At 50.2% G+C, this 27,538-nt stretch overlaps 1 protein-coding gene across 1 annotated transcript in view; it reads left to right on the plus strand.

The window, feature by feature from the left end:
• Positions 1–4,404: 4,404 nt before the first annotated feature.
• Positions 4,405–27,538, plus strand: part of CREB3L1 (cAMP responsive element binding protein 3 like 1) — a 46,458-nt gene continuing 23,324 nt past the window's right edge. The window contains exon 1 of the mRNA XM_088520527.1: positions 4,405–4,578. Within this exon, the coding sequence (XP_088376653.1) occupies positions 4,471–4,578 (108 nt within the window). The 5' untranslated portion in view covers positions 4,405–4,470. The remainder of the gene's footprint in view (positions 4,579–27,538) is intronic.

Genomic DNA, 27,538 nt, shown 5'->3' on the forward strand with positions numbered 1-27,538 from the left:
AAAATCCCTCCTCGAAAGTGACCTTCTGCTAGAAGAGGTTTCAGTAGATTCCTTGTCTCCTGTCTTGACTTTTTTTTTTTCCCCCACAGCTTTTAAATCATTCCCACAAAAAAACAAATGTAGAGATTGCAGCCTGAATGTTGGATCTGTAGCTACTTGTGTATTTGTGTGACTGCTCTCTTAAGAGACTGGCGACTATAGTAGCTCTTCTCTGAACTACATGGAAAGTCCTGTTTCTATCCTCACCTTGTTTCTGTGGGACTTGAGGAGCAGAAGGGGCCTAGAACACAGCAGCTGCTCCCTCAGTCTGTGGTGCACAGATCAGTGAGCCAACTTGCCACCAAGAAGTACGCTAAGGTGTCAAATCCAGAGAACTGGTGAAAAATAAAGTCAAGACAGACAGAAAGAGCAACTGATAGACCCAAATATGCAAGATCTGGGCTCCAGAAAGCCTGACTGGCTAGGGAGATGGCTTGTGGTATGAGCCAGAAGTTCCATTCGTATGAACACCAAAGCTGGAAGAACAAACAAGCCAAATGGCATCCATAGCCATACTGCAAGTAAAACCTTTGTGCTGTGGTGGCAGTCCCCAAAAGCCAGTCTGAACATCCTGAATCTCCAAGCAAACAGTTCTCATAATGTGAATGCTGGCTTTCTAGCCTAAAAAAGAAGGCAAACATCATCCAGATCATCTCTCCTGTAACAAAGCAGTGTGTATGCAGCAAACCAAAAATCACCAATGTGTGCAATTCGCCCACATTCCTCAAGAAACACTCATTCTCTGTGAGTTTTTCAAACCTCCTGGATTGGTCTGGAGGGAAACAAAAACTAGCTTTGCAGGCTGCAGAATGGGCCGGATTGCTGTGCACGTGTTCAAGTTAGGAGTCCGGTTCTCTCGCCACAGCACAGAGTGAAGATGAAGTAAATGCAAAGTGATATAGCGAGGGGCTTGCATTTCTCTCTCTCCACAGGTATAAAGGAATGCAGTGGCAGCAAGACAAGCCAGAATAGAGCACAAACGAGTAGGATCCTTCTGTTAAGAAAATTCATAAGATCATTTTCTGCAGTGATCTTGGTGATAGACGTGCATTTGCAGCATCAAATGTTGCAAAGCCAGGAGGGATTATCTGTGGTTGGTCTGGGGCTGGTTCAGTCTGAGCATGCTTGGCTGCTATTCCAGAATCTTTCTGTGATTAGATTGCAAATAAATATAAATATAAATATAAAATCAGAGAAAACAGGACTGAAAAGAAATTTGAGCTATCATGTGATTTAGCCCCGGTCCCAAGAGTAGATGCTGATCAGAAATATCTATGTCTCAAGGGATGTCTGCAGAAATTACTTTTAAAAAAGCTCCAGTGATAGAGATATTGCTACCTCCTAGACACCTAGTCACTATTTTTGCTATTAGGTTGTTTTTTTTCTTTTCTTTTCTTTTCTTTTTTTTTAATTAAGGTGTGAGTCCGTACTGCTTGTTCCCTCCACTATGGCCATGGAAATTATTGCCTTCCTCTTTCCCACAATTGTCTGAATGCTTAAAGACTGCTGGCATGAGAGTCTTTTCTTTAGACAAAAGAAGACCAATTCTCTCAGTCTTTTTCACGTCCCCTTTTACCAGATCTCCAGTTGTTCTCAGTGCCCTTTGCTGAACTCTGTTCAGTCAGTGCCACCTTCCTGGAGGTGTGGAAGCCCAGAGAGAGGGTGTTCTGGCTAACACTGTACTCTGCAACACTGCTGGGCAGGGCAGAAGGGGAACCTGTGCATGTCCTAAAGGTTTGTAGGAGGGTCCTGCATAGTAGGAGCAGCTTTGCAGCTCAGATATTGAGAAGGAAGATTTGTTGCAACCTTTCCTTGCCTGCTGAGGTACAACAACAGCTTCAGTAAACAAGGGAGTTTGAGTCTAGGCATTTATGTCCAGTACTAAATGTATTAAATACAAACAGGGTCTCAGAACAGACATTTCCACATTTTTGAGGGCTTTGAATCTTTGAGCTGAGCTTCACAAAACTCCTGTTTGACTGTGCCAAAGTAATTTCCCTTTACACACAAGCAAGTCAGGTTTACTTTGCTTGACTTTTCCTGATGTCACTGCCCTCCATTCAGTGCCAACAGTTGCTGTAACTTTCACTGTCTCAGATTCCTCTGCCAGCACTGGGGATAAACACAGTGTGTGCCTTGACTTTTCTTGTTTCCTTGTGTTAACTTGGGTGAGGCCCTGAACCAGAAACCTGTAATTTCATTGGTAAATCCTAGCAGTTACGGAAGTGATATCCGTGTTTGGTTAGTGACAGGTGATGGAAGCTTCCCCTGCTGCTGCTCCACAAAAGGGTGTTGTAGCACTTTGACTGCCATTGGGAACACCATTACTTTCACAGGTCTTGATCCTTCTACTACACCAGAACTGAGAATTCCTCTAACTGCTCGGTTAAAGGAGATATGTTTGTCCCCTTGATTGGATCCACTCCTCTGAAGGCTCAGGATATATTTCTTCTCCCCATCTTCTGGTGGTAAAGGTTGCTTTGTTTCCAACTTAATATCCACTGGCTTCCTCATTGACAAAGTTATTTCTTTACCACTTCAGCAAGACAAACAGATCTGCTAAAACAGCATTATTTTCTCTGTTTAGTGGCAGAGATGAGACGGTTATTGCACTGCAACTGACCATGAGGGATCAGGATGCGATGGCTATCCCATTCCTGAAGTGGCAGCTGCTTATGATACTCCATGGAGGTGACGGGAGAGTGGGCTGAGGTGATCCTGTTCACAGAAAAGACACATTCTATTTAATTCCCAGCATTTTGATGCAGTTGGATCCTAGTGCTGCTTAATGGAAACTGCAAGTGTCTTTTCTTTTTAGAAGATGATTTTCAAATACCATTCCACCCTCATGTAAGTAAGAAATTAACTGATTTTGTGAAAACAGCAGCACGGTTCCTTCCTGGCTGAATTTATGTCTCTGACTGTTTTACCTGAAGGCTCTTTACACATGACAGAAGCATAAGGTAAAAGCAAACGCAACTGAAAGAGCCCTTTGTGAGCAGCAGCAGAAAGGCTTTTGTGCGGGGAAGGCAGTGTGTGGACGCTGGTGTGATGAGCAGCCAAGGAGAGCCTAGGGTAGTGCTGTTAATCCTACCGTTCGCGTGGAATATGGAAAGAACCTGTGATGATGGCCACACCATGGAAACCCAGTGACTCCCGCAGACACAGGCCCCAGCCAGCCTCAAAACTGCATTTCCCCACGGTGACCCTCACAAATGACAACTTCCAGCTATGGCTCTCCCAGGAGAAATGCACTGTTGCCCTTTTCTTTCTTTTCTTTATTTAATCCATATGCTTGTGATCAGGAAAGACACTGATGGGAGCTGGAACTCTTGTCCATTCACCGTGGAGCCATGAAGATTAATAAAACATCAGAGTTCCTGCAATGGGATTATTGTAAGTGGTTTTCTTGAGTATTGGTTAGAATAAGGATCAGGGAGGACAAGGATCCATAATCCTATTTATCTGAAGCCATATAATCTTCCTGAAGCTCTTTAATTACAGCGCAGTCGGATAGGCCGCAGCAGCCAGGCCCACCTGCAAATCCGTTATTGAGAGCCATGGGCACGGAGACCTCCCTGCAGCCTTGTGGCTCTCTGAAGACCCTTTTTTTCTGGCTCTGCTCCCTGGGGGAAAAGCAAAGAGACACCACAGACTGCCACTGCCTCTCTGCTTGCAGTGTTATCTCTGGATCTGCTAAAGGAAGGGTTTGCTCAGTTCATCAAACTGACTGCTTTGCCCTCAGGCACCCTCCTCCCCGCAGCCTGGGGAGCAGCCAGGCAGCCCCAGGCAGCCTCGGGGCAGCAGCAGGAGCCCCGGGCAGCAGCAGGAGCCCTTCTCCCCGCGATCCTGGGGGCCTCCTGGGCACGACAGCGGCTCACCCAGGCCCTGGTGTCCCGGGGCAGTTGGGGGAGCCTCGGGAGGAGGCCCGGAGGACCCTGCGGGAGGGACGCGGCGCCCTGGCCGCGGGTGTCCCGGAGGGGGCCCGGGGCCCCGCGGGGAGCTGAGGGGGCCCGCGGGGATGCAGCGCCCTGGCCGCGGCCCGAGGGGGATGCCCTGCCGGCCGCGCGGGCGGCCCGGCTGCAGCCGGAGCCGGAGCGGGGCCCGAGGCGGAGCGGGCCCGGCCGCGAGGGGCCCGGCGGCCCCGCGCTGCCTTAAGGGGTGTGGGCGAGGCAGGGCCCGCCCCGCGGCCGCTTCGCTATTCATGAGGCGGGGGCGGGCCGGCCGCCCGGCGCTGCCCTCCGCCGCGAGCCCCTCGCAGCCGCTGACAGCCGGCCCGAGCGGCACCCGGCGGGCGCCCCGGCCCCGGCGGCAGCAGCAGCAGCAGCGCCCCGGCCCCGGCGCCCCATGGCCCGGCCCGGCGGCGCCGTCCCGCGCGCCGCGGCGCCGCTCTGAGCCCGGCCGCGGAGCCCCCGAGCCGCCGCGGGCACCATGGACAGTATCCTGGAGCCCTTCCCCGCCGAGCGGCTCTTCCCCGCCGCCGGCGCCGGCTTCCTCGACCTCGGCGACTTCAGCGAGGCGGATTTCCTCAGCAATGTGGTAAGGGGCGCCCCGGCGGGGGGACGGGCCGCGCGTGGGGGCACTCGGCGCGCCCCGGCTGCCGGCGGCGGGACCCGCGGGTGCCTGAGCGTGGGTGCCAGCCGGGCGCTCGCGCGTGCCCGGCCCGGGGCAGCCCACGGCACCAGGCACCGCGCAGCACCGGGGGCGCCCGCCAGAGACGCCCGCTGAGAATTCCTTATGTTTCTTCTTAAAATGCCCGGTTTTTAAGGCTCCTGCCTTGGGCAGAAGCGTGCGGTGCAAGGCGGAGCGCACAGCCTGCTGCGGCTCTGCTCGGACAGCGCGGGAGGCACGGCCGGGAGGTGTCGGGAGACCTTTCAGCTCAGTGCTGCTTTCCATGTGCTTATAACTTTTTTGCAGAGTGGCATTTGGGAGATGAAGCATCTCCCACCTGGTAGAGCTGATGATTTACTTTGGAGAAAAGGGTGAGGGGGAAAAGTGACTTGAGAGAAAAATCTATTGCCAGTCCCAAGAAACCAAAGAGACGTTGTTGACTCTAAGGAAACTGCCCAGCCTCCCTGTGGAGTCATGCGAGCCCTGAGTCCCGCCGCTCCGGAAAGCCTGCCCTCAGGCTCTTTGCTGTCCTGCCTGAGCAAGCGGAGCTGTGCTTTTAGTGGAAGCTTGTGCTGCAAATCCTGCTGCCCCTCTGCCAGGGAGGGTGCTGCCTTGAAGAAGGGGAAGGGCTGCATGTCATGGGTGCGCTGAGATGAGGGTGGGGGGATCCTTCCAGACTCAGCGAGGAGGCACTGCCTGCGCTCAGGGCTTCCCCAGCCTCCGAGCAGCTTTGGCCACAGGACATGCGCCTTCCACAGCCCAGGCTTCCAGGCAGAGGGATTTTCATCCGGACTTGTCATTCCCTTGCCAGAGTACTGGCACCTCCTGTACTCCCACTGCAGCACCAGGAGTGTTTCTGAGCGCCAACCACGCAGTGGGAGTGGAGGTGATGCCTCCACCAAGACACAGGAGCGGGAGGCAGGGAGAGGGGGGCTCTAGCCATTAAGTACCTGTATAAATCCACTTCTGCTTTCCTAAGCAGAAGCCTGAAGCCTTTTATGCTGCCTGCCTTGTGGAGGAGACAGCACAGAAGCAAGATTTGCTTCTATATAACTGCACCGCACTTGTGTGTGGAGACCCACAGGGTCTGCAAGAGAGATTATGAACAGCCAATCCTGCCTCTCAGAAATCTCACTGACTCCTAATTTCCAAGCGGCTGCTCTGCCTCAGGGATTGACGCCAGTTGGGGACGACGGGAGGCAGCAGCTTCCCGCCTCGGTCACAGAGTGGCCAGGGGCAAGTCACCCTGAGACTGCTTGCCAGCACCGCGAGGGCTTGTTTGCTCACGTCTGAAAGACCTGCTGCTATGAGCCTTGGGTTTTCCCTAACGCCACCTACATCAAACGTGAACGAAGCTCTGCTTTATGCCAGGACCATTTATCCCCTTACCTCCACGAGAACAATATGGAAGGACATCAAACCTTTTCTATAGGTGCAGCATGGGCTGCAATAAGGAGGCAAGGAACCCCTTCAAAACCTACCAGTTACCTCCTTATAGTTTGAATACATCTTCTGTGTGCAAGCAGACTATGTCAAAAAGGAGCTTTTGTGTAAGAGTGCCATCTGGTGCCACCTGCCAGGACAGTGTGTTTAAAGTATGCACTGACCATGAAGAGGCTGGCTCCTTCCTACCTCTTTTAAATGGCCTTTCTGCTTGCAGTGCTGCTGTCTCCACTTTTATTAGGTTGCACTGACTCTGGCACTGCTCAGTTTACCAGTAGAAAAAGGAAAGATTTTTTTTTCTTTTTTTTTCATTTTTTCCCCCCAACTGCCAGCACCATAAACTTCCATGGAATATGAGACTCAAGCTAATACCCTTTTTTTTTTTCCTGTTTTTCCTGGTAAACAGAAGAGATTCTGTAGCTATTGCTCAACTATCAAATCGGTTGATTATATATGAGACAGAACACAATATATTATCACTTTCCTTGTTCTAGTTCTGCATGATAACATGGTGGAAAGGAATACACTTATACTTTGTTATTAAATTCAGCAGTTCTAATGGGATCTTCTTCACAGACATATTGAACTGTGCACAGCATCATGATGCACAATAGCGTGCAGAGTTGCCAGTGCCTTTGCTTCAAAGATGGGCAAACTTTTCCAGATATTGTTCAGCAACTTTTTTTTTTTTTTTTTAGCACAGGAATTTTGGCCACTATGGAACCTTTTTTTTAGGAAGATTTCTTCTGTTCAGAATTGAAACAGAAAGAAAGAAAGGATGGATAAACCTTCATATTCCTTGCTGATGAGGCCATGCTCATTTGGGATGGGAGTTACATTGTTCTGAACTGCTCTCCTTTCTTGAATGCTAGCGCTCTTAACTTATCATCATGTCCTTTAAAAATGATTCTCTATATTCATATGATAATGTGACAAGCTGAAATAATGACAGCACATGTGTAGATGGATCCTTGAAGAGGTCTGTGTGCTTGATTTTTTTTTTAATATTGTTTTGAATAAGTCTGAGGCCTACCATTCAGAGGGACCTAGACAGGCTAAAGATGTTGATAAATTTGAGTGAGTCCAAGGGAAAATCATTAAGGGAGAGTTGGGGGAAGGTATACAGACTTTGTGACGAGAGGCTCATGGGCCTGGGCTTGTTGAGCCTGGAGAAGAGAAGTTTTGGGGAGACCTATGTGCCTGCCAGCACTTGTGAAGAAGTTACTGAGTAAATGGAGACAGGCTTTTTATATAAATGCGTAGCAGGAGAGAGAGACTAGAAGTGGAAAGGCTTAGACTGGGTACAAGGAAATGATTTCTCACCGTGAGAGCAAATAAGAATGGAGCCAGTTGCCCAGAGAGGCTGTAGGAACTCCATCCCTGGAGGTTTCCAAGACCTGACTGGATAAAGCTTTGGACAACCTGGTCTGCATTTAGTGTTGGCTTTGCTTTGAGCAGGAGGTTGCATGAGAGGTCCCTCCCATCCTGCATGAGTCTCTGATTATATGATGTTTTGTTTTGAAAAAACTTAACAAGAGTCGTGTCTACTTGGTATTTGGAGAGGAGTTCTTCAAGGGATGCAAAACACTTAGTTCACGCAGCTTCTTCTAACAAGAATTGTATACAGTGACTGCTAACACCTGGATCAGTCTCTTTTTATTCAGAAAGCTGCTGAACACCCTCAAACCTAGACAGCTTTGCTTACCTTCTGTTTTTTGCTAGAAAGAACTTATGCTAAATAAGGCTAACCCTTCATGAAGTGTTTGCCTATCGATTCCACCTGCCTGTCTCCTGTTAACCACCCTTCTATATTTCTAGTTTTGCTTCAATTTTGCTAGGACTCATCAATTCATTTACAATCTCTTATAGATGCAATTAGAGAGCTCTCTCATTCTCCTTCAGCTCTTATCAGCATTGTGAAACTCTTCAAAATGCTTATGTTCTGAGTCAGATTTACTACAATGCTCCACTCAGTTTATGGCACTCCAGTGTCAGAATGAAACCAGGATAAACCAGCATGACAGGATGCATGTGTTTCTTCTTAACACTGTACCCTAGTGGATTTGAGTTTTTCCATGTTTCCATATTCTATAATATGAAAAATATCTTCAAAAGTGGCTTTGGAGGGTAGATGTTCATGTAAACACAACTTTGGTTTTGAGTCCATGCTTTTCTGTATCTACTTCTAAAAAGGAGACTTAAGGCAAAAAAAAAAATAGTCTACATGCTAGGTGAATTCTCCTCTGTTAAAATTGCAAAATGGAAATTCAACATGTCTCAGCAGTCTAAACCAAGCTCTTTGGGTGGACACATTGCAATGTGCACTTTCACTGTGATACTGTAAGCCAAGGCAACATGACCAATGGTGTTTTCTGAAACCTACTAGGCTTCAGGAGGGCAAATTCCTACAGCAGAATGGTAAAAGAACTTGCTTGTCGTTGCAGGCTGCTCCTTGGGTGTAAATTGGGTTTAGTGCCTACTGCCTGCTCTTTCCACTGATATTGTCATGGGCTGCAGAGAGCAGGAAGGCATCTGGGTTGTATGCAGTGAGCAAGCTAAAAGCAGTGCTGGCAGAACTCACAGAGGGAGCTTCCCCTGAAGATAAATACCAGCTATTCCCCATGGTTGACTGTCACTCTTGCAAAAGGCCTGTACACACTTCTATTCTTCTTATGCCTACTAAACAGACATAAGGAGCACTCAAGTGGCGCTTAGGTCTTTTGCTGGCCTTAGAATTTCATGCTGGGTAAATTTCCTCCCAGCACCTCTCCACATAGTGAAGATGAAGAACTCAGGCAGATTTTCTCATCCATTTCTCATTCCTTCCAGCTGCTGCAGAAGGAAGCTCAGCTGCAATGGGAGGCAGACACCTGTCTCTGGGATTGATGGTAGTCTTGCATGGGGATACATGCAGAAAATATCATGGCTTTTTGTTCCATGTACATAGTAAAGTTTGGTCGGTGAGACATGCCCGGCTACTCAGACAAGTACTGGGCAAGGCAAGACTTTTTTCTCTAAATTTTGTTTAGAACTTGCCAGTCAGAGCTTCCTGTGGGATCTGGACTACAGCTACATCGAGAACCGGGGCAGACATCAGATTTGGCCTGAAGAAAACAAATCTTAAAATAATAGTTCACAGATTTTCCTTATTTCACAAATCTCTCCGGATCTTCACAGGTCTCTCTGGATCTATCACATAGTTCTTTCACCACATTGCCAAGTTGCTCCTTGACATCTTGTAGCTGGATTTATACCTGTAGCATGAAAACCAATGTAGTTGAACACAGTAGTTCATGGGGCTCTGAGCCTACATCATCATCACCACAAAGTCTTCACCAGGAAATGTATTTCCATTTTGGAAATGAAGAGAGGGAGAAATGTGAACTTCTTTTGGAAGTCTCCAGGCAAATACTCCTTTCAAAGTAACTAGGGATCATTTGTGTATTCCTCTATCTGGAAAGAAACTGAGAAACATTTGGAATACTGTACCTGAATAAAGATGTTCACCTGTTGGACAACCACCGGGACATGCTGGGAATCTGCTGCCCAAAACACTCATTCAGCCAAAGCTGAATAACTCTTTAGCTACGCTGATAGGCCCGAGCAAAGAGAGAGTTTATAATTCAGAGCAGGAGCACAGAAAGGCATGTGTCCAAAAAAGAGTTAAACAATCATCTTGATGGGGAGAAGCAGGAAGGGCTTTGGTGAAAGGCTTGCAGAGTAAACAAGGGCAACATTTGGCAGGGGGGAAACACATGTGTGTACACAGTCCACTCCCCCCACGGGCGTCAGCAGCACCAGCTGGGAGATGCTGGAGGTGCGTTTGGCTCCAGCCATGCCTGCCAGGCAGCCACCATCCCCTCCGTCATGTGGCAGTTGTTCATTGCCACCACTGCTATCAGAGAGAAGGAAACCTGGGGTTCTTATCTCGTAACTTGAATAGCTTAGGAAATCTTAGCAGTGCTCCTGTTAGCTGTTCATGAGAAAGTTTCATGTCCTGAGGACCATCAGGACGTGGTGAAATGCCTTGGTGCCTGGTGGATTCTGAATCACCATTCTGCGACTGTTGGGTTCAGAAATGCAAGGCGGGTTGTGCTACCCAGGAGCCCCTCTGGCACTGTGCTGGTTCTGCTGAAAACTGCAACAGAGATGTCTCTGGTAGAGAGGGTGAACTTACATGTAGTCGCAAACAAGGAGAGATCTTTCTGAAGCAGAGTCCTTAAAGGAAATTCTAGAAAGAGTGATTTCATAGCTACAGATGGAGTTTCACTATTCAAAATACATCACGTCCCTTCCAACCTTAACCATTCTGCGATTCTGTGTGATTCTGTGACACTCCTGTGTCTCTCTCCTCACTCTGAGAAACTTCTGGTCCAGGGCTCCCAGAATCCCAGAATGGCTGGGGTTGGAAGTGACCTCTGCACATCATCTAGCCCAATCCTCCAGCTGCGTCACCTAGACCACATTGACCAGGAATGTTTCCAGATCGCTTTTGAATATGTCCAAGGATGGAGACTCCACAACCTCTCTGAGCAATCTGTTCCAGTGCTGTTACCCTCATAGTAAAGAATTTTTACCTTATGTTCAGATGGAGCTGCCTGTGTTTCAGTTTGTGCATATTGCCCCTCTTCCTATCACCTGGCACCACTGAAAAGAGTCTTGCTCCCTCCATTTGTTTTCAGCATATCCCCATAAGTTTTAAACTGGTAGTATTTAGTTAGCATTTAGCATATTATTTATTCACCATTTACAGAATTCTTGTAGTATAAAGGAAGTGAATTAAAATACGTCACTCTCTGGTAGTGTCTGATAGGATCTCCACGGCAGTCACAGGGCAAGTTCTCTTCTCATAGACACATATTCAGGATTGTGCTTGATATGGAGGTGATTTGATTCTCAAGACTGGTTTATACACTGCATTTTAGCAAAGAAAGCTGCTAAAGCACGTGCATCCTTCATTAGTTTGTCCTGCTGTAGAGAATCCATCACAGGAAACAAGATGAGGTGCAAAAACCTACTGGTGACTCTCCTTGCTGCAGAGATACTGGGGAGCAAACAGAGCACTAAAGGAGAAAGTGGACTGTTATAACTCAGTTAAGAAGCAACAGGAGCCATCCTTCAGCCTGATTTGGCTTGGAGACTTCCCAGAGAAACTCATGTTATGTGCTAAGGAGTCAGATAGAGTCACCAGTCCCTTGTTCCTTGTGCACACATCATTCCTCTGCAGGAGAGAGATCTGTTGGAGGGGCCAAGTCCTCAGTTCCAGGCCAGTCTCAGTCCTGGCATAACCACATCCCACGCACCCTTGCTTCTGTTGAGCTTTCTGCTGGGGTCTTTATTTTCCCCTCTCTGCTTATTTGAACTGCTGGGACTTCATGTCTGCCTTGGAGACGAGAGGTGAGAGTGGCAGTGGATCCAGGGTAGTGCTTCTTGGCTTCCCCCCATGCTGGCATGGTGGCTTTCTTGCTGCAGGAGGTGACTTCTGCACATACTGCGTGAACACAGTTGGCAACCCCCTGCCACAAACCATCCTGGAATTGCGTATTTTCATCAAATGGTATGACAGGAGGGTGCTTGCAGGATCCTTTTCTCACTTGCCTGTCTTTGGAGCTCAACTTGTGTTGTGAGATAGATGTTAGATGTTTTCTTAGGCTGTTGTGTGCATATTTTGCACCAGCCTTCAGAGCAGAAAGATCTGAAAGGATGTGAGGAACCTAATGGCAAGGCCAGAGCATGAGAGGCTGCAGGTAGCATGCTGAAAGGCAGGCTGTGTCTTTCAGCCCAGTTGCTCCCCACATGTCCACTGTGCAATGTTTACATCTGTCTAACCTATTCCTGTCTGCTCAAGAAAACAAACTTTTGTATTGCCTCTCCTGTAGGGGCACTTCATTTAAGATTTTCCTTTACTGTAGTCTCTTGAGCTTACCTGAAATCCCCTCCTCACATTCTCCTTTCACCCTCCCTTCCTGACATTTTTATGCACTGTCTCTTCTTTTTCTTTGCCATCTCTGCTTTTATTCTTTTTTCTTAAATCTGTTAAAGGCTGTTTGTCTTTGAAGTTTTCTGGAAATGCTCTGCTCCTGTCAGTATTCAAGTGATAGATGCTTGACACTGATCTTGATGTGTTGTTCATTCTCATGAAGTCTGTAAATCCACAGGCTCTTTCACTCCTTTCCTTCTCTTCCTTGTAAAAACACATCCTATGTTATCTGTTTCCTTTATAAGATTGCAGAAATTCCGTGTCCAGGATGGAAACAATGTGTATGGCTATTCTGTTTGACATGAGTGCATCATTTAAACCAGTACTGGGATAGCTGGGGTAGTTACTATACCATCTGTAAGGCTCTAGGGAAATATCTTGTATGAGGTCATTCGTTGTGGGCACTGTCCAGCCTAGTACAGAGGAAACTCAGCCTTGACTACCTCAGCAAAGTTGCTTTTGGCTTCTTTATGCTGTGACTTTGTCTTGACTAGGATGATTGCTTGTTTAGGTCGGGCCTGGCTGACCTGAGCAAGGAAGGCCTGTTCAAAAACGAGTTATCAGTTTTCCTAGAATAGATGCAAAGTAACATGTTCAGCTCAGCAATGTCAGGAACTTCTGTGCAACAGGAATGTCAGGTTTCCCTTGGGAGGAGCCTGGCAGCTGAGGCTGGAGGATAAATACAGTTTGGGCCAGTTACCAAGTATGTTACACAGGAGGGAACAAGCTCTAGCGCTCATTTCAGGCACCAGCACTTGGATTATTAGGATTCCTTCCTCCTGCAGGTGAGCTTTCTTAGACCGACATCCAAAGAAATTCCCTCGTGAGGAGCTCCCCCACCACAGAGTCACTGGAACAACTATTTTTTTGCCACTGCAAGCCTAGGTGGGAGCACTTCAGCTCTGGGAAGGCCAGGGTCTACCCTGTGAAGGGTTTTTGCAGTATTTACAGCCCTCCCTCTCCTGGGACGGCTTTTCCAGCCCATAGGGATACACTGAAGCAGGATGCAAGCAGGGGGAAGAAGGACCAAAGTCCAGAGTCTGGCTGCCTGTCAGAACATCTTAGTTTTAAATGAGCTCCATGAATTCATGACAACTGAAGGAAAAGGCTAGGCAGGTGCTTTTGGCTAAGCTAACTGCTGCCCCAGGGGAGGGGTTGTAAGCTGGGCCGTTCAGGGAGCAGGGAGCTAGCCGTGACATTTAGAAAGACTGTTGATGGAAGATTTCTTTCAAAGCCTTTTCAGTCTCTCAGTCTGCGAGCTCTTTGCTCAGGGAGTGTTGGAAATCTGGCTCTTCTTTCCAAACAAATGTGGCAGACTGGGAGTTGATGAGGTGCTGTTTAGCCACAAATACTGAATTGCCATTTGAATGATTTTATTTTCTTATGGCCAGTTGAGCAGTGACTGGGACGTGAGACTGTCAGAGATGAGAACTGTATTTTAGTCCCAGCTCTGCCAGTTACTTAGCATGTGATCTTCAAGATGTCGCTTGCTACACTGCAGCTTTTGCTGGCTATAAAATAACATACATTCTCATTCTCACTTGGTTCACACAGTACAATCAGGAGATGAAACAAACTAATGAAATATTGGATGGTGATGTGTTTTTGCTAGTCAATATCTGTCAGGGAATATTTGTAGGAACTATTACTTTGCTTCCTAAGTTAAAATCTCTTTGACTGTTTCTGCAGTCATGGATGATATTTGCAACATTTTCAGTTTGACAGCTTCTTCCTCAACTGATGTCACCCCCATCCTTCACCCCTCTCTGGTGCGGCACCCTTTTGGACACTGTGAGTCTGACCTCAGATGCTGTAAGCTAAACAGAGCAATCCTGCTGTGTTAGTCTGAATGACTAAGTTGGTCAGCATCAAGATTTAAACCAAACTACTTGGCCCGCTCTTTTGCTGGACAGGCCTCTCTGGGTCATACTGAAAACCAAATAATTTGTTCTTTAGAAATTCAGTGATTGGATTGCCCTCATATCTCATTCCCACTGACCAACCAGATCCTGGCTCAGTTGCAAAACCTATCTCCTTCCCGGGTTTTGGTGCAAGTAGCTGAGAGCACCCCATTACATTTCTTTACGGTCAGGGCTGTGCTGAGTTTCCTGGAGCCCAAAGGATGTGTAATCTGCTTTAGAAGGAGGTTACAAACTGAAAGTGTCAGAATGTCATGGCTTTCTCGGTCCATTAGCAGCGTCATGTCCACCTCTCTCAGGCCTTCCTGCTGCTCAATGCAAAATTTAGCACTTTCTCCTTCTCTTTCAAGGGGTATTTTCCCAACAGTAAGTGTGTCTGGCCTGTGAAGTTAGGATTGCTATCGTCCACTTGGAAGAGTGATGCAAAGATAGTTTTCCCCTTCTCTGATTCCTCTTCACCTCTCTAAGACTTGTCAAACGTAATTGGCAGCAGTGCAACAGCTGGATTACCATTAAATAACAAGCAAACGGCCTGCAGCTCTTTTTCAGACCCAGCAAAGCACATACCTTTAGTTCTTTTCCTGCATGTTTTCTTGCTCTGTTTTTATGACAGTGGCAGAGACCTGAGTACCACATGCTGCTCTGGTCAACTCTGGGGACAGAACAAGGGGCACTACCCTGTTTTTGTAAGTAATTCATGCCCGGCTGATAGCTAGAGGCTGCAGGCTGCGAGAGCAAAGCCCTTTTCTCCCTCCCCCATGGCTGGAGCCAGGGCTGAGCAGCCCGTGGCAGCTGTGAGCAGCTGGGGTGAGCTGCAGCAGAGCGGGAGCACAATGCTCATTCCTTAATTTTCCTCTGCGCTCCAGACGCCAGGGGATCTGCCCTAGCAGCCCCCTCCATCGCGGCCAAGGATGAAATCCCAGGTGACATCAAGGCTTCCAGTGCTATATCAAGCCCCACAGCAACACAGTGAAGTCACCCACTAGCCTAGATGCCTGTGAATGCCTGACATCTGTGTCCTGACTAGTGTCCTGTCCACTGGTCTCAGTTGCCTTTCTGATATTTGAAGAAATTATATTATGTAAACTTGCCAGAGGATTTATTTATTTATTCTGAGGGAAAGGGAAGGGGGAAAGAGGCCAAAGAGGGATGGAGAAAGGGGAAAAGGAGAGGGAAGAAAAAGTAAGGACAACAGAGAGGTAGCTATGCAGTGAGCATTCCTGAGCCATCTGGACCTGTTGGCATGGCCCCAGCTGGCCAGGCTCACAGGTTTATCCATTGCATGATGTAATCTCCATCGTGCAGCTTTTGATTTTTCTCCTTGCTCTGGATGGCTTCGTATCTGGTGCATGTCTGGAGCGGGCATTTTGATTTCCTGTTGCTATTTGTGGACTTTTCCTGGCTGCTCCTCAAGCGCAGCTCCAGCGGCTGGCGCTCCCGCAGCCGGCGGAGCGCGTGCCATCCCGCCGGAGCGCGAGCCAGCGCGAGGCAGCCCGGCTGCCCCGCACGGGGCCGGCGGCGCTCCGCGCTCTGCCGTGGCCTGGGGACGGGAGGAGGGCACCTCCGCCGTGCGCCGGGGCTGCTGCCCCGAGCTCTGCAGCAGGGCGGCCTGCAGCGCCAGCGAGAGCAGGGCTGAGGAGAGCGCCTGGAGGCCACCCGTTCCCTGCCCCTTGTGGGCATCCCTTGTCTGCTCATTCTTGCAGGAGTACAGGAAGAAGGAGAGTTTTATTTGGCCCCAGACCCTTTCCTTTCTCTGGTAGATGCGAGCAAAAAGCAACAGATGATCTCAGGCCCTCTCTCCTGCTGACCACAGCACAGGGGAGCCCAGCGCTCCTGGCTGACGGAGAATCAGCTGGGCATCCCAGGGACACGGGAAGGGGACTGAGGTGAGGACACAGTCTGGCGCTGCCCTGTGCAGCAGCCGCTAACCCTTGCTGGAGTGAGGACTGAGGGTGCTGCACCTTCATCCCGCAGTGCCGCAGGGCAGAGCCGTGCAGCCGCAGGCACAACAGTCTCACGGGCGGCAGCTAGGCCTGGGTGTCCTCCAGGGTCTCCCAGGGACTGGCAGTGCCCCACCAAGGCATTTCTCCCCTTCGGCCTTCCCCGTCCACACAACAGAGAAGGTTTACAGTTCCACCTCCACAACCACACACTGTTTTAACATCTTTAAGGCCACACAGGGGAAAAGTGTTCTTACTCACCAGTTCAAGGTGTGGACGGGCAATGGCCAAGAGCATTAGACTTCAGACCTAGAGCAACCCCCAACACCCCCTTTGGCCAGAAGGTCTGCGATGCCCAGAGGAGGCAGGTGGGATTTCTCTCGTGTAGCACAGCTGCAGCCTCAAACACAGTTAGTCGGTTACACCAGGGACTGCTTCGGAGAACGCTGCGCTCTGCTCTGACTCAAGAAATGTGGGTAGCTGTGCGAGGAGCCATTAGGCAACAGTGTGACAACAACACACAGTATTTGCTCATGGTGCCTCATCCTGCCCACACGCCTTGCTTAGCTTTGCTTCCTGCAGGAGCCTGGGGACGGGGAAGCTGAGCAGTGACCCCCAGGGAGCAAAATTCTCTTCAGCGGAGAATTCCACTGCCCGATTCACAAGTTGTCCTGCTTGCATCCAGAGGGAGCAGGGCTCTGCTTGCAGCAATATCCCAGGGCTGGCCTGTCCACAGCAGCTGGGATGGACTTACTGGAACCACACAGCTGAGCTTTTCCACCAGACTCAGCTCAGCTGAGCGAGAGAGTAGCTGAAAACGATGGCCTCTTTATAAACCGACTGGCAAAACTCTTGCATCTCTCCTGGGAGCAGGCCAGGGATTCTGAGTCATTGCTTCAGCCAGTTGTGGCCAAGGTAATCTTACCCAAGACATTAAGAGAAAGAAGGAGAGATCCACCCAGGAGTGCCAACAGAAAGAGAAGTAATTGTAACCATAATTAATAACAATACAACGATGAAAAGATTCAGAAATGTGCTGCCCACTCCAAAAATAAAACTTGAGGACAATTCAAGTGCTGCGAAGAAAAGAGGAGAGGAAAAGAGCCGAGAAAGACTGTCAAAGTCTGCATGTCAGCTGCAATGTGGGGAGCCCTGTCCAGCTGGCCTTGGTTCAAAGAGCTCCTATTGTCCAAGAGCAATTCCAAGACACCATTCAAAACTTTCAGAAAATGAACCCAAGATGCAGGGTGAGATTTATCACACAATAAAGACAAGCCAGATGTGTGCACCCTTTTACAGAAGGGAGGAAGGCAATGGCAGGGAGCAGAACAGGGGACAGTCGGGCTGCAGAGGCTTGAGCGGAGAGGGCTGCACGAGAAGGTCCTGCTGCCAGGGTGCCCACGCTGGACCGGGCCAGCTGCTTGTGCGCAGGGGCCCAAGGTGGGCTCTTCTGCGCAATGGTGTACACAAGCAGAGCTCCATAACCAGGAAAAGACACTTGCCATTGCAAGTCAGGGGCAGCAGGGGCAGATCTCAAGGATCATTTTTCTCTTTTGTTGAACATAAAGCATCCATTGATCCTATCCTTGCTCTTGGTCTTGGATGATATACCTGTTATACATACCTGCTATATTGAAAGGATGCCCAAAGCCAAACCACTGCAGATTTGGTGTTAATTTTCCAGCAGCCTTTGTTTTTTTTTTTTTTTTTTTTTTTTTTCAGCACTAGCTGCCATGGCAGGGTTGTAACTTCCTTTCCCACAGGAATCACTCAGTTTCTTTGCTTTGATTATGTTAAAATCCCACAATTAGTTATTCAGAAAGACAATTTAATCTTTCAATCTGCTGCTAACATTGACTTGCATGACTATAACCTGCCATCACGAAATAGGTTCTCCCAAATTCTCCCTGCTTGCAATGAGGCCAGCACTACTTTTGCTGTTTGCAGAACAACCTGTTAGCATGGGTACACCATACTCCACTCCACAGACAAAAAAGGTGACTTGTTTTTCTTCTGAGGAAGATGGCTGGTAGGTAGTAAGGGCTGTTCATCTAACAGCAAAAAGCCTGAGAAAATGCCTTGTCTGGAAGCTTAAGCTAGACAACTCACTTTTTGAAATGACTCATACATTTGGTGACTGTATTTAGCTTCTACAACAGGGTTTTTTTTTTTTTTTAGAAAGAGGTGGATTTATTTGAAGTATTTGAACTCAGACTGAGTGTTTCTGTGTGGCTCTGTTGCAAATGAAGACCTGCAGGAGCCATGAATAAGGCCCCTGCGCATCGCTATGGAAGGAACCGTATTTGCGTATATCAGAACTGCTCCCCCTGGCCCTCCAGCTCGTGAAGGCAGCAATCAGCTCCTCCTGCCGCCCCCCGAGCCATCAGCAGAACAGTCTGAAATCCACAGCTTTCTGCAGAAATCCTCGCAATGCTGCAGTGCAGGTGCTTGGCCCAAGCTGAGACACAGCAGCTTTCCAGGGAGGGTATAATAGGTTTAATATCTTCATAGAAATATGGGATCTCTTATCCCCAGGACAAGCTTCTAACTTTTCTTGAACAAAATGATGCCAAATACCTTCAGATTTCTACTTGTTTTTGCTGGTTAGAAACATGAGTGAGAGCAAACTCAGGTCCCAACCGTGGGACCTTGTGATGGAGAAGTCCTGCTCCAGGATATGGCTGGAGAAGAAAACTGTTGGGAAGGCCTTGAGTGCCTTTCTCCTTTGGTGCCGATTTTCTTCCCATGTCTGATGTGACTGAGCTATCTCCAACCACCTGATCTGCATCCCCATCCTTGGAAATGTTTTGGCTTTGACATCTCACTCATTAACATCACTGCCTTTGTTCTCCCTATTAGCCTAGCCTGCCCCAGGAGTGAGGAAGAGTCTGTCTGAGGGGTGTTACCACCTTTCCAGGGCTAGGAAGGATTTCCTCATTCTCCAGAGACTCTTGCTTCTTCAGCTCCACCGCTGAGGTGAAAATGATAGTTTCAGAGTTGGAGCTGAAGTTTAATTTCCGATCTGCTGCTCAGGGCACAGATTTTCCACTGGGATACTGGCAGGAGGTCAGAAATCTGCATTCCTCGCTGAATTGCTTTGAAAACAGTCTTGGTGCCCAAAAGCAGGAACGTTTCTCACTCACTCTCCCTCTCTATCACACACCCACGTACACACACACACACACACACACACCAGGTCAAGCGGGGCTCCCTCTGTGCTGTGACACCTGCAGGTATCACGTCACTGAGCTTTTAAACAGTTCAGCAACTGGTAGGACCCCGCTCAACTTGCTGGTTGCATAACCCAGCTGACAGCAGCTCCTGCTCAGCCTGGCCACTGAAAAAGTCCCTGTTCTGGCTTCTTGCAAAATTTAGGGTATCACAGTTTGCCTGTACCCCAGTCCAGGCTTCCTTGCTCTGTAATTGCCCTTAGCAAACTCCCAAGGAGTGATAGCCACCAGTCATGTTTGCTTGCCTTCGCTTTTGGACTTGAACTGATTATGACTATCTTGCTTTTCCAAGTCCTGCTTTCTTTACGGCTCTCTTGGGACCTGCTGGGGACAAAATGTGAATTATCTCTGATTTTGCTCTCCGAGTATTAAAGAGAAATAGTTCCAAATGAGGCAAATGAATCTGATCATAAAGATATTACAGTCTTTTCTCCTGCTCTGGTTATCTCTCAAAGTAGATTTGTTCTGTTTCCCAGGGCACCTTTCTTATTGTCACTTAGGCTGCCTTTCAAGAAACATGCACAACAAAAGGGCAGGACAGGCTGTTTAGGAATAGAGACCTGCCTGCTCTGATGGCTCCAACCCAATACTGGACAGGGCCAGAAGCTTCCAAGAAAGGTGTAAGAAATAGTGGAGTTCACTGCAGTACATTTCCATTATGGAATAAATTTCCCTGCCCCATTGACTAGTAAATACCTTATGTGATTGCACCTCTCTAATTTATTTTTAATTGTAATGAATGCTTGTGTTGTATTTTGTGTCCTTTCAGGATCTTGCGAATTCAGCTTCATTGCAGCATGGCAATATAATTCAGAGTCACGCAGAGCAAAGCAGTGTTTTCTTTTATGGGCTTTGCCTGCTGCCTTTCGTTATGCTGTGTATCCCTTTCCTACAAGACTATTGAGATCCAAACTGGTGCTCCCAGGTCACTGACTCCAGGCACTATTTTTCCTTGTGTCCTTAGCTATCCCGGATCCCTAATCACTGGAGCTGATGTTCTCTGCATCATTTCTGTTATCACTGTCCTTATGGAGACCCTGTTACCAGAAAGGAAATCAGATGAAGCCCTCCTATAGCAAGGCACAATCTTATTCGAATTACTCTCCCTAACCCACTTCATATGCATTCTAGCCTTTGTTCACCGCACTGACTTTCACTGTGCATCAAGGAGGACTTTTCCCTAAATTGTCCAGGCACACCTGCCACAAACAATTAAATCCATGTGGACTTTCTCTAGGCAGATTTTGCCTTTAGATTTACAGGGTTGGGCCTCAGCTGCATCTTTAGATTGCACAAGGTGCTGCATGCAAATGTGTATGGCTGCTGAAACCCAAGTGCCTTCTGGCTACCTCGCCTTTGCGGGGACTGAGGAACGCCGTGTTTGAGCTCTGCCATAGGCATCTGAGTGACACACAAGGTAGCGCTTCCTCCAGGCTGGTGGACTGTGCCACCACATACCTCACACCATAAAGTCCCCCTTTCTGGCTACCGCAGCTGAGAGATGCATCGGCCTTCTTCACTGCATAGAATTAGGGTGTATCTGGAGACCTGTTGCAAACTCAGCTGAAGCTGCCAACACATGGACATGAAGGCACCAATTTGACAAGAGATCAGTGCTCTTCACCTGAGGGCACTAATGGTCACACAGCTTCATTTTTTCAGAGCTCCTGCTCATACAAAGTCTCTGTCCGGGGACTGTGTTGTCCTGGAGGCTTGGTGGAGGGCAACAAAGAGGAGAAGCTGGCCCTGGGGGTAACTGTACTCTTGTCTTGAATGCCTCTGTTCCAACACAGCCCCTCTGCCACCACAACACCAAAAAAACAGGCTGCATTGCCTGGCAGTAGGCAGCTATCTACAGCTCTCAGAGCTCAAGAAGGGCCTTGAAGCCCAATCATTCTATTTACCTTTCACGGACTTCTAGACATAGTCCCCAAATCCTCTGCCAAGCATGGGTTAAAGATATCTGACCTAAATGTTTCATTTTGAGATGATTGTGTCCACTTCTGAATACGGCTTAAATCGTACTCTGACTTTTTTTTTTTCTTTTGCCCAAGTCAGCTGCAAGCAAGTCATAAGCCAAAGGAAATTTGGGATGTTCATTACATATGTAGAGTACACGCAGCAAAAACTAGCTGGAAAGCAGAGGCATTCCTCTTATCCTCCAGGGTGCTGCTGTTGGGAGGAGAGATGCTCCTGTCTCTGCAGACTCAGCTAGTCTCGTGCAACAGGCAAGCTACATATTCTAGCCATCCTCCACCCCGGGCCAATGGAGCCTCCTTTGCCCTGGTGGAATCCGACATGTCCACCCTCCTCCCTGCTTGCACACCGTGGCTTCGGACACACGGATGGCCACACCACTATGCCCTTTACCTTGTGATTCCTCTCGCCATGGAGCTCTGCCCTGCCCCACAGCCATTCCCTTAGCTGGGTGCTTCCCATCCCTCCCGCAGCACCGCTACTCACAGCCACTTGCTAATCCCATTTATGCTAAGCAAACCAACGCCAGATATTAATATTCTACTGTCCTTGGCTCCTCTGTGATTGTAACAGCAGGTGCCTTTAGTGCCTCTTTCAGGGACACTGGGAAACCCACTCATGGACTGGCAGATTGCAGCTTTCTGTATAACTTTTTTTCTCATCTCTTGTGCTTCAGGGAGAAAAATATTTAAGTTAAAAACCAAACTATCTCTGCCTCTCACTCCCCATGTGTCTGGGTGTCTACCAAATTCTTCCCCAATGAATGGCAGACTAGGAAAGTCCAAGCTCAGTATGACATGACTGATGGCAGCCACAAAATTTTGATGTGGTCTGTATTGTGTGTGTGCTTTCAACAGTATCATACATTCTGTCAGCTGCTTTTCTTTCCACTGGGGCTGTGGGGAGCGAGGATAAAAAATAGAAAACCTTTGTGTCTGATATAGAAGCCACTGGGAACCGTGGGAGTGGTATGTGCCGAAAGTGGCAAGTCAGTGGAGCTCCAGGAGAGACAGGGCCTACCTCCTTCCAGAGACTCATTACATCCCAGGGTGAGAAAGAGACAAGAACACGAAGGAGCAAAGAACAGACACATTAATAGTCACAGGGATAAATGAGGCCACGTTATGGTTCAGCTCATTTAGGGGAAAAGAGGACCGGGTGCTAGGCACAGGGTGGTATTTTTAGTATTTTGTGTATTTTGGACCTGGATCTCGGAGAGGACTACAAGTCCATTATAGAAAGCGGATGGTGGAACTGAGCGAGCGAGCCCAGCTGGCGTAGCAGCAACAGGGCCCGCACGCTTGCGCGAGGGCAAGCGAGTGCACAGCACCCACCAAGTGAACTTCAGGCTTACATACTTCACGAAAGCAAAGCTACACACTTCCAAAACAAAGGGCAGAGCCGGGGGTAATGTGCCCTGGTTGGAGTCCCAGGGGGGTAGAGTCTGACTGGTTTTTTATGACCTCCCTCCCCCCTACAGAGATTAATTGTTCCATGTTTGTATTCCCCAGCGCATGAAGGGGGGAGTGGCTCCTGCTGTATATAATTTGCACTAACATCCTTTAGCGGTCAGAGGAGGCCAAGGTCCTAGAGGGGTTTACAAAACGGCTGGCTTTCCCTAGGCATTTACTCAGGCAAGGTAGTTGGGAGCCTCAGTCAGTGCCCTGTATAATAAATGCAGGACAGTTGCTCCCTGGTCCCTCCACTCAAAAGCCTCCCTGGTCCCCGGTCTCAAAAGCCCTAAGTTTTAATATGCCAAGATGATCTGTACTGATGGCAGCGTGGTGCTTTGAAGATGCAGCAAAGCGCTGCGGACGCTTGTTTAGACCCCGCTGTCCCCCGGAGGTGCTGCCAGGGGAGCAGGAGGCCGCACTCTCCTCGAGCAGCGGCGACTTTGTGCGTCGCTCACTCGGGCCGTCCCGTCCGCAGCTGGAGAGCGCGGCCGCCGCGCGAGTGGGGGCGGCTGCAGGGCGGCCTTCCCACCCCACCCCCACGCAAGCACAAATGACTCAAAGCCTCGGACTCCGGGGCCTCGGGGAGGCCAAGGTCTCGGGGTAGGAAAGTGAGGCAACACTCGCTGCTGGTAAAAATGCCTAACCACAGCCGCAGGGCCCCAGCCGGCCGTGATGGGGCCGCGGGCCGCACGGCGCTCCTGCGAGACGGGAGCTGCCGGCCGCCTGCCCTGTCCCGCGGCACAGGCAGCCTCATCCGCGATCCTGGGGACGAGCAGCCCCTTCCCGGGCGCCCTGGCCCGCGGCCTCGGCGTTTCTGGAACCTTCCAGCCCTGCTCGCCGCGCGCCCCGCAGAGCCCCGCCGCGCGGGCTGGGGGCAGCTCGGCCCGGGGCCGGCGCGCGCTGCCCTGCAGAGGCGCCGCCGCAGCGCCGGGAGGCGCGCGGAGCCGCGGCCGCCGCCATGGCCCGCGCGGCCGCTCCGTCCTAACCCTGCACTCCTCCCGCGCGGCCCGGCCCGGCCCGGCCCCGCTCGGCCCCGCTCGGCTGGCAGCCGCCTCCCCCTGGCCCGGCCCGCGCGGCGCCGGCCAATGGGCTCCCGCTCCGGCGGCGCCGGGACGCGCAGCGCGGCAGCGCCTCGGTGCGCGGCCCGGGGGCGGGCGCCCCGCAGCCCCGCCCGCAGCGCCCGCCGGCCCCGCGCCGCCCGCCGGGCCCCGCCGCGCGAGCGGCCGCCGCGTCCCCGCCGCCCGGGCCGCGCCGCGCCGGGGCGGCTCCCCGCGGAGCCGGGGGCGGCTGCGGGCCGGGGGGAGCTGCGGCTGCCCGGCCGCGGCGCCCCGCATCGCGCCTTCGCCTGGCGCCCGCAGCCGCCCTCCCCTGAGCGTGCCTCGAGCCTGCGTCGTCCCTCCTAGGCCTTGTGGCGCCTGGTGCTGGAAATTGTAAATCCAGGTCCTTGGCACGCGTGCTCCAGGGAAGGAGGTTTCCACAGCGAGCTGTGCCGGAGCTTTGCTGGGGCTCCGCACGGCACCGGGAACAGGGCTGCCAATGGAATGTGACAGTTCACAACACCCCTGCCGTGAGGGGCTCCCCATGTGGAGAGGGAGCTGATGGCTCCACTCCTCCACAGGGAAGCAGGTGCCCTGTGTTGCTTTGGGCAGCAGTGAGCTCCCCGCTTTGCGTCCTCCCGTGTTGATTTTACAGAAGCCGATGCATCCTGGGCCTGGTTCCAGACAGGGACAGGCAAGCTTGGAGAGTGGGTGCTATATGGGGAGGCACCCATATAGCCCAAAGTTGCAGCACTGGAAATAATCCTGGGTTAGCTGGGCATTATCTGGAAAAGACTGAGGGGTGCTGCTGGCCAGGGTGCCATTGAGTAGTGATGGATTCTGTGGATGGACAGGCCTGAAGAGCTTTGGCTGTATCCCGCAGAGATCCGGAAAGAGCAAGGGTGGGCAGGTTAGGATCAAGGCACGCAGGCAGGATGGAGCAGCAGGAACTGGATACCTGGGGAGTGAGAGAAGAGGCCAAGAGCAATACAGGTCAAGGCAGAAGGGTGCCAGAGGGGATTGAGAGCCAAGGGCTGGTTGGATGATCCCTGGTGCCCCTCAGTGTGCAGATGCACTGGCTAGACTGGGTAGGGAAGTGAAGTGTGCACAGCATCTGTCTGTCCTGCCTGGATCTTGTTAATGCTGTCAAGACCTTCACTTTCATGAGCACTAAAACTCACCGCGTTTTAAAGAGAGCAAAAGGACTGTCTGGAGTATATGGGCTCTTCTTTCCTGGAATGTAAAGGAAACCTCGACTGTGAAGCTGGAGTGCAGGGGGCTTCATTCCTTAGTGAAAGCAGAGAAGGGAAATGCAGATGTCACAGCTGGGACAGGAGATTTATCTTGGCAAGCAAAGAGGAAAAATACTTTCAAAAAGAAAAGAGAAAACTTATAAGAATCCCCTCCCCATCTGCACTGCCTGCCAGCTTGAGCAGAGCCTCCAACCTGCAAAGGCCTTTAGTCTCCTGGGCCTGGGCTGCCGCCCAGCTGGATTAGCCCCTTGCCGGTTTCTCTTTGGAGAGAGACCGTTGTAGTGGGAGCAAGGAGGCTGTGAGAACTAAACTAATCCTGAAGGGAGGTTGTCTCTAAATAACTCAGCTGGAGGTGAGGAGGGAGAAGTTAACAGTCAAAAGATGGGGGTGCTGAAAGGAGAGGGAGGCCCAGACCTAACCAGTTGTCCACAGAGTTTTAAGAAGTAGATTCAGGCAGAGGAAGCAGTGGTCTCCTCAGCCATACGTGGTGCCACTGGGCTGTGATCATGGCACATCAAATCATCCCGTTTACAACTGGGTAAAAGAAAAGGCTCTCACCTCCCCAGAAGGCTCCCAGAAGTCTAATGCAGGCTCTGAGTGGGGGGAATTAGAGGGTTTGCATTTGGATGCCTGGATGCTTTGCATTAGCTCCCAAGATAACTGTTGTACAACAGGAAGGGGTGTTCGAACGAGAAATGCATGCACGCACACACAGTTTGCTATTTAGACAACCCTGAGCATGAGGTCAGGGTGAAAACATGTGGTAGAAACATGTTTGGAAGAGTCAGTGCCTATGTCAGTCACCAGGAGTGGGAGGGAGCAGGAGCCAGCGGCTGACAGATTCGCACTCTATGTGGCTGAGGTGGCCTCAGCCCAAGCAGATTCTCTTGTGGCATCAGAGCAGTTCAAGGCTCTCTCTTGTGCTTGGAGAGGAGGTGATTTTTGCCTCCTCTGTACCTGCCATGCACCGGAATGTCCCTGTCTGGTGCTGTCTCTCCATCCTCCTAAAATTGTACTGGGGGGGGGGGCGGGGATGGGCAGCCAGGAGTCAGGCTTGGATCAGGCACTCGAGCACATCCTCGCCATTGTGTTTCTGTCCCTTGGCTGCCCCCTCCCTGACCGCTCACTGGTAATACGGCTTTGGAAACACATCTCGTGCTATTTCTTGGCTTTGAAGCACAGTTAGGAGATGGAAGGAGGGTGTGAAAGGGAGGGGGAGATAGCAAGGGGGAATAAGGCGAAATGAGATTGTACTGTGAGCTTTGCATCCCATCTGGAAGCCGTTTTCCCCCAGTACACTTCACACCCGCTCCCTCTGGGCCAGGATGGTAAGGATCACGTTTCCCAGTTGTCTGGTCCCCTTTGCTCAAGCCAGGCCCATCTGCTTGAAAGCTACTGGAGATAACTTAAAGGAGAACCTCAGCAGAGTTGCAGAATCTTTCAGTGTCACCGTTAGAAATATTTGGCCAATTCCCAGAAGAGCAGGAGCTGGAAGATCTCCCAGGGAAAGAGTCTACACCTTAAAGAGGCTGCAAGATGAGCCTCTGCTTGCGCATGCCCGTATGCCCCACCTTCCTTTGGGTCCAAGTCCTGTGGACCCTTGTGGACCTTCCACTTATGCATGCACCTCCTTGTCTGCTGAGATTTTCACTGCAACAGTGTTAGCAAAGGCACGTGCAGGTCCTCAGCTGTGCTAGTTTCAGTCTGGATGGGAAGGGTTAGTGACTGCCCAGCATCTCCCATGGAAAGCGACCTTCTTGGAATGACCGCTACAGTCCACTACAGTCCAGGGTGACATAAACCTGCTTCTGTATTACAGAGAAGTAAGTGTTGTGTTTATTGTGCAGAAGTACCATGGAAAAGCTAAGCACCAACCCCCATGCTCCGTCAGTGATCCACATAGCCATGAGACACTCCCTTGGCTCCCTTGGAGCCTTCTCTCTCGATTTAAGGAAGAAGACAGCTGTGGCCTTCTCTGCGTTTTGCCACATAAGTGCAGCTCCCTCACCATATTCATGGAGACTGAGTGAGAAAGAGTTGGCACATCCTGGGCTAGGTGGATGAATCTAAGCTTGATAGCAATGGTTTTGATGGCATCTATCCAAAACAAGCTTTGGATGGCCCGCCACACTGCCCAACTCAGTTATATCTGGGCAAGAGGACACTTTCTGCTGTTACCAGGTGACTAGGTCTTTGGATACCTTTACTGCTTAGAAGATTCTAAGGTTAATATTATCTGCTGACATCCCTCTTCTTGGAGAGAACAAAGCCAAGGCAATATGCACAGCAATCTGCCAGGGAGCTGAGTTGGCTTCCTGCTTGTCCTTCAGTCTCCATTGTGAATATAGTGGGTTATAAAGCTGTGTTTTTATCTTTTCCTTTGTCCTTCCTTTCTCCTGGCTTCTTTTTCATTACAGAGAATAGCTGACCTCTGCTCATCACCCGTGTTTTCTCCTCAGTGTGCAGCAGGTCTCTGTCCCTGGGAAGAGAACGGGCTCTTGAGGAGTTGACCTCTTAAACACTGGGAGAACAGCAGTGCTTCCTCACTTCCAAGCAGGGAGGTTCTCCAGAAAGCCTGCTTTGTGGTGTCTAAAAGAGGCACCAGAAATCTGCAATGGCTTCTGCCAATTATGTTGCCCATATCAAAGGTCTGAT

The sequence above is a fragment of the Tinamus guttatus genome, unplaced genomic scaffold, assembly GCF_059628265.1.
Source record: "Tinamus guttatus ecotype Peru unplaced genomic scaffold, ASM5962826v1 Tinamus_guttatus_pri_ptg000089l, whole genome shotgun sequence".
NCBI classification, from domain to species: Eukaryota; Metazoa; Chordata; class Aves; order Tinamiformes; family Tinamidae; genus Tinamus; species Tinamus guttatus.